A 9,444-nucleotide genomic window follows, 5' to 3' on the forward strand; every position below is an offset into this window, starting at 1 on the left:
TTTATGGGTTTAATACCTGGTGGGCCAGTCTTTAGTCAAAATGCCCAGGCAGTTTTTTTTGTCCCAGTCCAGCCCTGGGCACGACACGCAGTGAATTAATCTGAGAAGGTGCATCAAAAAATAAATGGCCGCGCCAGCGGTGCACATCGCAAATCAGCTCGCATAGACACATTAGTTGTGCCTCTTCTTAATGACGGTATCTTAACTAACAACCCCAAGTACCAGATTCAACTTGTAATTGGCTAAAAATAACTTACTTACTGGTAAGAGGGACGTTGTTGGCTTTCCACATTCCGACACTTCAAAGCTTCAGGACCTGTCTGCTCAGCACAGCATCAGCACCACGGAGATACACGGATACATCCGTAGACTCGAGACACAATGCATTTTTGGGACTTTCAGGTGTGTGGACCAATGTTTTATTTTCTGATCAAACCAGAAATCTTTAATGAGCAGCTAGATTTGTCTCGCATTAACTGGCTGAGTTAATGCCAGTTAATGCAACATCGAAGCAGCTGGAATCCACAGCTGTGTGTGTTCATGGCGCTTGCATTTTCACCTGCTGGACATCACTACCTGACAAGTTTAACTGTCTTCAGAACATTGCAGAGGCCTTTTTTGACAGTATTTGGCTCTACATATCTGTGTGAGCAGATTTTCTCTCATATGAGTGTCCTCAGGTAGCCGTTATGGAGTTCTTGTTATGGATAAAAAGTGTCTTTTTTTGTTTCAAAATAGCTGATAACTATTCACTGATAGCTGCCAACATCTGTGAACAAATATAATTCTATAAAGTGGTTCTATATAGTGTGTAACTGTTAATATAGAGCGTTATTAAATTTATTGCTAATGCAATCATATGGCACACTGACCATATGGCACTCGCCATCAGAAAGGTTGCCTACCCCTGGCGTATCCAGTAAACTCCTCCTCCTTTACAACCAGGTAGACCTGGAAGCAGTGATGTTTTACTTTTGTAAAATAGTAAAAGAGTGTTGTCACATTACCGTTCAGTTTGTGGGTTACAACAGAAAATTATACATTACATTATTGTTTTCATGTGTTATGTGGTATTATTTCCACAAACCGAGGACATTTTGACTGACTCATAATTATTTGTATTCTCCTGTAACTTTGCTGTACAAACAGCTAAAACCTCCAAAATTTCAAGAGTAATAAGTTATTATAAGAACTGTTTTTGAACTAAAAATCAAGAATGTGGGATACTATTTGTCCGTGATTTGGACAGGCTGCTCCTGATGCAGAGGTAACATTCTGTCGGGATAACTACTGCATGTTTATGTTGTTGTAGTTTCCCTTTGTCTTTTGTCACATCCTCCATGATGCTGTGTGTCTCTCTCGTGTCATCTCTGTGTTGCTGAGTAATTTCATTTTGAGTTCTGATGTTCTATAGTTTGCATTTTATTCAAGTTTTCCCTTGAGTTCCAGTAAGAAAGCTGGGATTAGATTTTAGATCTGCATTTCAGTCCTTCACTTGGGTTTACACTCTGCCTGCAAGGTAAATTATTGCCCTAGCTAACTAGTGCTGCTCTGGCATAATAGTTTTGCCAGCTAACAACCAAAAATTAATCTCTGAAAGACTGTGACCTTTACATTGTGGAAGCTTCCATTTCAGCAAATGTGGAAGTGGATGGGGCAAGAATAGATGCATCTTGCTTTGACAACAAACAATATGAAAGATAATTATATTCGTTCATACTGTCTGTTTGCATATCTAGTTTATAGTCATATGATCCCTGCAAGGAAATTAGTGTTTTCGTCACTCATCCAAGTAGGGATGGGTATCGAAAACCGGTTCTTGTTGAGAACCGGTTCCCAATGTTTCAATTCCTTGGAATTGTTTGCCATTTTTAAAAACGATTCCCTTCCAGTCGCCCCGAATGACGTCATCACGTTGAGTAGCGTCTTTTACCCAGTAGGAAACATGGCGCCTGAGCGGCACAAACGCTCAAAAGTTTGGTTACACTTTATGAGAAAGGATGACAACAGGGCAACGTGCAATACTTGCAAAGTAGAGATTTCATCAAAGGGAGGAAACACTACGAACATGCAAAAGCATTTGCTCAAAAAACACGCGATTGCTTTCAACGAATGTCGTGTTTTTGATCCGCTCCGGACTAGCGAAGCTCAACCCAGCAGCAGCGGTAGCGTTTCCACGTCCTCTCCCGTTAATACTGCAGGTAACTAATCAATTAGCATTGCATATTATGTTAGCGCGATTTACCTTATTACAAAACCTGCTATTACTGTGCGTTGCATTTAGATAACCATGACGAGAGAGACAGACAGAGTCTGTCTGGCTCAGATGCTGGCAGTTCTTGCTGCAGTCTACGGGTGGCGTCTCCTTTCACAGAGGCAGGGAAAAGTAAAATGACACAGGCCAGGATAGACGAATGTCACCGAGCAGTGACTAAGTTTGTTGTAAAAGGCTTGCACCCTTTTGCCACAGTAGATGCCCCCGAGTTTCGGTAAGTGAGTGTTTAATTGTAGGCTAAGTCAGGGAATGTCAAAGTTGCATGTTCTCCTCTTACCAGATGTTTCATCCGTTTCCATTTCTCTATCTTTTAGAGAAATGATAAAGACTCTGAACCCTAAGTACAAAGCCCCAAACAGAGACAGTTTAACCAACCACTTGATCCCTGCTTGGTATGCAGTCGAAAAGGCAAATCTGATTTCTCAGCTGAAACATGTGTTGAAGGCAGCCATCACTGCAGATGGATGAACAAGTTTTAGTCAAGATCATTACCTCACAGTAACGCTGCATTATGTCAGGAATGGCCAGACTCATGAAAAAGTCCTCAAAACCAAACCAGTGTACCAGGCACAGACAGGGACAGCTGTAGCAGAGGAGATTGATGAGATCTTGGAGGAGTATGGTATCAAAGACAAGGTTGTGGCAGCCACTGTTGATAATGCAGCCAACATGGATGTAGCTGTCAAAAAGCTACAAATTCTCAAGTTTCCATGCTTTGCACACACCCTGAACCTTGGAGCTCAGAAGCTCTACAACTGTCCTGCCATTTCCAACTGGGCGGCAAGAATTCGCTCTGTGATTGTATGGATGAAGAGGTCCCACATGGCAAAAGTGGTCCTGAAGGAGAAGCAAGAGTTGCTCAGTAAGCATAGTAAATATTTTTTAAGATTGCGTATATTATAATCATTAGATCATGATCAAATTAAATTTATAAACTAAGATATGTGGGACCATATGGGACCTTACATTAGCATTTAAGTTGTGAACGTGTTACCCCTCAGAGCTGCCCAAGCATATGCTGCTCCTAGATGTAAAGACCAGATGGAACTCTTTGTATTTGATGATGGAGAGATTCTGCGAGCAGTTTCCTGCCATCCAGGCTGCAGCCATCGATCCACGGATAAGAAAGTCCATAGAAAAGGAAAGGTGAGTGGTATATAAAAATAATGATAATATGGCTTAATTTGGACTCAGGTTTTATTTCGTTTGTTTTATGCAACATATCTGTTGTATTTTTGCTTTGTTGATATTGCAGACTGGCTAAAATGGGCAATGATGACTTAAGAAAAGCAGAGGAGTTTGTGGTACTCATGTGGAAGCACTACACCTCCACACTAGCAGTGTCCAGTGACAAAAGTCCGACCTGTGGTGAGATTTTGCCCATCCTGCAAAAGCTACAGCAACACTACACCGTACAAGAAGATGACTCTGCCTTCACAAGGAGCATAAAGGACAACATTTGGAAAGATCTTTCCAAACGATACCAGGTACAATTGATGATTTATTTATTTATCATAAATAAAATAACAGTTATAAATACTGAAGGATTGTCATGATGTCACATTTTCCTCCCTCTTAAAAATTTAAGGACGCTGATATCAAGAACTTCCTGGAGGAGGCCACCATCTTGGACCCCCGATTTAAATCCAAAGTGGATAAGGATGAAGTCTGGCACAGGATCAGGGAAGCAGCAAGTGCAGCAAAGACAGAGGCAGGAGCAGATGAGGTATTTCAATATGATGGTGTCTTTCACTGTAGCACATTTCCATTGTGAGAGTGAGACCTTTCATCTATGGATCTGTGGTACTTAGTTTGATTTGTTTGTTTATTTGCCACTTTCTACTCAAGCACCTGGAGCAAGGAGACACACAGGGAGAGTTGTTCGAAGATGAGGATGAAGAAGACTATGTAAGTTTAGTTCATTGTGATGATAATTTAAATGTCATGGATTGTTCATGTTTTGCTTAATTTTTTATCATGTCCATTTAATTTCAGGCGCCACCAGTAAAGCAAAAAAAAAAAACGGCCTTGGAGGAACTCTTTGAAGAAGAGGACAACGAGCTGCAGTCATTCCAACAACGGCAGCCCGTTCTTTCCCTGGCCCAGAGAGTGGATCAGGAGATCCAGCTGTATAGAAGCCTAACCCCCATCCCCTGCAAGGATAACACCGCCCTATGGTGGTGGAGCAAGAGAGAGACTCTGCCCCTGCTGTCAGCACTGGCTGAAAGGTTTCTGTGTGTTCAGGCATCCTCCACCCCGTCTGAGAGGGTGCTCTCCACAGCTGGAGAGACCATAAGTCCAGAAAGATCACGTATCCTTCCTGAAAAAGCAGATATGCTTATATTTCTGCAAAATAATTTTTAATTCTCCATAGTTGATGGATGCAGAATTGCACAGTGCACAGTTCCATTGGACTTGAGTTGATTGTATTTTTTGCTGGCTGATATAGTTTTATTTTTGAGTGCCCAGCTCATATATATACTTTTAAAAAGGAGAGTGTGAATGTTACTGGAGTTTCTTGTGTAATTGCCACTGAATAATTTATGTTATACTTTGTTATTGCTGTAACAGAATATTTATTTTATTATTATTTTACATTTACAACTTTTTTTTTTTCCTGGGTTCTCGTGGCACCCCATCGAGGAGCAGTAGGCTGTGGATCGCTTAAGATCTCACTCTTGGGTTTGTAAGGTCATGCTACTTCTACATTTCTGTCTTGTTCAAAGATAAGATATAAAACAAAGTTCAAAGCTAATCGACCTGTGTGTTCTCCTCTTTTTAAAAATAAGAATCGATAAGAGAATCGATAAAGAATCGAATCGTTAAACAGAATCGATAATGGAATCGGAATCGTGAAAATCTTATCAATACCCATCCCTACATCCAAGTGACTTCTTCACTTGGTTTCTGTCAAATAAAGGTAGTAGATTTTGTTTTCACTTGATTGTATTAATAAAAATATAAGACATCACTCACAGTTCTAACCAGGACATAATCACATTTCCTGACCTCAAACATAACTTAATGGTAGATTTTGCCAGTTTACTCGTTTTTGATGATTTGGTTTTTGATGGTAGCCAAATGCAGGTAAAGAACAACAACCAGATAATTCGTAAAAATCAAAACAAAACAAACAACAACAACAACAAAAAACAAACAAAAAATGTAAAAACACATGCACATACATAAATACATATATCCCTGGATATATACATGCACATATAAAAATCATTATGAATTGTTAATCATGTTAATAGCAGTTGAGATTAATTATTTTGTGAAAATGTGTGCAGGAACCATCTACTGTAGCGCCAGAGTTGGAATGAGTTGTGCTGCAGATTTGACAAACCATGCATAATGGTGTGGGCTTTACCACCTGCACTTTGATCTCCACTGGTTGAAACAGTATGTGAAACGCATTATCAGGTGTCACTCTCCAACAGCAGCACAGCTTTTTGGTTATAGAAACATTCAGCTCCAAGGAGCTTTCATTTATGAGAGTGATGAGTAAATCTACTTGCTGATGATATGCTGCCAGGCTATTAGCGTCAGTCAGATGCGTGACCATGTCGTCTGCATATTTCACAAGTGTCATATTGTTGAGATTACAGGTTATATTATTTATGTAAAGAGAGAATAAAATGGGAGATACAACACCCTGTGTTTACAACACTGTTTGAGGATTTTTCCTGTAAGAAATATCTGATCCATTTAACCAATAGACAGTTTATCTATTATTTTGTGAGACAGTTAAGCTGGAGTGGGCCTGTAAGTGCCATGGGTCATAGTTTTTGTGATTTATGGTCTCGGTATGATGGTGGATTCCTTTCATGCATGTGGGACAAAGCCAGAAGCAGCTAGAATAGTTGGGTCATGACACCTTCAAGTGGGTTTATCCGAGAAAGTATGCAGACCAGTTTACTGGCCTCTGCTTTCTGCTCATCATGGTGTCGAGTCCTTACCAGTCCTCCCTCACATTCCCGGTTGTAAACTTTTCCTCCACTTTGTTCTTGTAGTGGATTTTGGCCAACTGCTTTCCTAGCTCATTTAATTTTTGTGAATCACCACTTAAAAAATGCCCATATTTTTTTTTATTTCAGATACATCTTCAGGTCTTTTGTGACCCAAGGCCTGTTATTTTGGTACAACCTGCTTAGATAAAATAAAAGAATCAGTACAAAATATCAGGTGGGAAGAAACTGAGTCAGTTAGCAGGTTAAGATCAGAATCATTGTTTTTGAAAAACACATTCCAGTCAGTCAGTTCTATGCCGCCTCTTAGTTTCTCAACCAACTCATTGTCCCATATCTTGATGGTTTCTGTTTGGATTTGGTTTGTTTTGCGTTTTTGTCTGAGGAAGTAAGAGAAGGAAGTAAGAGAATAATATTGTAGTCTGAGCAACCAAGGGGAGGGCAGGCTTTAGAGATACAAGCTCCAGGTACATTTCCACAACAGTGGTCCGCCTTTTGTTCAGTATTGTTCCAATACTAATATATCGAAATCAGGTCCAGGATCACACCAATATCCCAGTGATTGTGTGAAATAAGTTTGTAATCCAAGATTGTTAAAGAATAATATTCTTGTCTTGCTAAACAAAACCCCACATCCAATAGGGCTTCTGTAATCAATGATCCATGTACCCAGAAGGGTGACTTTATGTCTTAGTGCAGGGCTGTCCAACCCCAGGCCTCAAGAGCCCGTGTGCTGCAGGTTTTAGATGTGTCCGTGATCCAAAACAGCTGGTTTAAATGGCTAAATTACCTCCTCAACATGTCTTGAAGTTCTCTAGAGGTCTGGTAATGAACAATAAAATCATTTGATTCGGGTGCGTTGACCCAGGGTGATATCTAAAACCTGCAGGACACCAGGCCTGGAGCTGTACACCCCTGTCTTAGTGTCAGAATGTGAATAACTTTAGCACATTTGTGTAAAACAGCATTTACTTGACAAATTAACAGAAAAACCTAATTTACTAGCTGAAGATCCTTCCATAGAGTATATGATGGATCACTTATAAAGCATGTATTTTGGTTCTTCACCTAATCACAACTATATGAGATTATAGAACAATATATTAAGTCTCTCCATTAGCATAATTTAAATAAACAAATAAATAAATAAATAAATAATAATAATAATCATAATAATAATAATAAAAAGACAGACACAGCTGACATGTTTGGGATTAGAAATTATTATATTTGGAAAATAAGTGCCGAGCTATTAACCAGTCGGTAAACTGCATTACATAAACCCAGATAATTGCTACTAAGTCCTTATATGAAAATAAAACTAGAATTTAAAGCCTGAGAACAGATTTCTTGAATGATTTAGAACAATTAACTTCATTACAAACCAAATAGTTTCATATGTAACTGGGGAAAAAAGTGTCATAAACTTAGTGACATTAATTAGCTGAGGTCCAGCTTAACAGACAAATAGGACATTTAGCAGCTTAATCCATGCATAAAATTCTAACACTGCTCTCCTAAAAAAGCCTGACTTTTACGTTTTGACACAATATAAACATTTTAATGGCTCAATTAAAAAAAAAAAAAGCCCCATAAATATTAGCTATAGCTTATTTACTTATTTAGAAACAGTCGCTAATTAAGTTGATTTATGTGCCAAAATTTGGGCATTTCTCTTTTTGCTGATTGACTCACTTTTATTGTCAGCCTCGAATAGCCATACAGTTTCCTGCAATGTTTGATGCTCTCATCTAGGTCACATTTTTTTGGTTTTATTTCAGTGGAAACTTTGGAAGAAGTCGTTTCAGGTTCCTTTGGATAAATACAAGAACTGTACTATTTTTGTTTTTTACAAAGTTGTTATCATTCTAAATCGGTCCCTTTTTAAAAAAAAATGTGTGCTTAATTACAGTTGTTATGTGCAATCAATGCATCACTGCCAGGAACAAGAAGTTGGATGAGGTCTTTGGACTTTGACAGCAGTCAGTTATTGCTCTGTGATCATGCCTCTATTGACCCTTCTCAAGACAACATATTCATAAATCCTGCTAACAAAATATTCCAAGAGAAGGTCATTCACTTGCTCCATAAACAACTGTGACAATAATCCAAACTGCAGGCAGAAAGTTAAAAATTAAACCGTTGCTTTGTAGAATTTGGTTGCTGAGGTGCAGCTCTGATGAACCATCAAAAATAATCCTTTATCACAGGAGACATTGTGATGATGATCAGGGGTGCTGTAAGGGGGAGAAAAGTGATGACGTTTCTAATGGGGGCCTAGAAAAAAAATAGAACAGGCAGTTAGTCCTTTTTTAAACAAAATTATTAACCTTTCACTATAAAATAATAGGTTTTTATACTTACATACTTATAAACTCATATACATATTTGTTTCCTAGTATTAGGTTTGTTTTGTCGACTTACTATCAGCTTTTTTCATGATTTAGTTTGCTCCATGATCACGCTCTCCTAGGATGTAGGATACACACACACACACACACACACACATATATATAATGGCTTGCATATATCAGTCTTGTACAAAATTGATGTATTTATCTAAATAAAGGCAGAAAGTCTGCTTGCATGTCTGTGTAGGCTTCGATTTTTGGGTTAGCAGGGTTTGCAATAATAAAGTGGTGGGGCCACAAGTGAAATTTTTTTCACTGGGCCTCAAATCCCTGGCAGCACCCCTGTTTGTGATAGCAGGAGGAAAAAAAAGCTCTAACCTAAGGGTGTCAAACATAAGGCACCGTGGCCAGAATCAGCCCAGTAAAAACTCCAATCCAGCCAAAAAGACAGCTTCGAAAAACATGAAGGACAGTGTGAATTTTGGAATCTTAAAAATATATTTTAATAGATTTTATAGCTTATCCTACTGATAAAGACCTCGTGGCTCGTGGCAGTTCGTCTTGTAATTGGAAGGTTGCCGGTTCGAGCCCCGGCATGGAAAGTCTCGGTCGTTGTGTCCTTGGGCAAGACACTTCACCCGTTGCTTACTGGTGGTGGTCAGAGGGCCCGGTGGCGCCAGTATCGGCAGCCTCGCCTCTGTCAGTGTGCCCCAGGGCAGCTGTGGCTACAATGTAGCTGGCCATCACCAGTGTGTGAATGTGTGTGTGAATGACTGAATGTTGTGTAAAGCGCTTTGGGATCCTTAGGGACTAAATAAAGCGCTATACAAATACAGGCCATTTACCA

The 9,444-nt window shown here is 39.3% G+C and overlaps 1 protein-coding gene across 2 annotated transcripts; it reads left to right on the top strand.

The window, feature by feature from the left end:
- The first annotated feature begins 1,928 nt into the window (after positions 1-1,928).
- LOC146381622 (E3 SUMO-protein ligase ZBED1-like) lies at positions 1,929-5,030 on the top strand. 2 transcript variants are annotated; one of them, XM_084937715.1, is made up of 7 exons: positions 1,929-2,201; positions 2,285-3,137; positions 3,277-3,421; positions 3,531-3,762; positions 3,864-4,001; positions 4,124-4,183; positions 4,271-5,030. In XM_084937715.1, the coding sequence occupies exons 2-7, from the start codon at positions 2,945-2,947 to the stop codon at positions 4,637-4,639; spliced, it is 1,137 nt and encodes a 378-aa protein (XP_084793841.1). In that variant the 5' UTR covers positions 1,929-2,201; positions 2,285-2,944; the 3' UTR covers positions 4,640-5,030. The 2 variants fall into 2 exon arrangements, with proteins under 2 accessions (XP_084793841.1, XP_084793840.1); XM_084937714.1 differs by having other exon boundaries at positions 1,929-3,137.
- The last annotated feature ends 4,414 nt before the right edge of the window (positions 5,031-9,444 follow it).

The sequence above is a fragment of the Perissodus microlepis genome, chromosome 8, assembly GCF_051167445.1.
Source record: "Perissodus microlepis isolate ML-2025 ecotype Zambia chromosome 8, ASM5116744v1, whole genome shotgun sequence".
Classification (NCBI taxonomy): Eukaryota; Metazoa; Chordata; class Actinopteri; order Cichliformes; family Cichlidae; genus Perissodus; species Perissodus microlepis.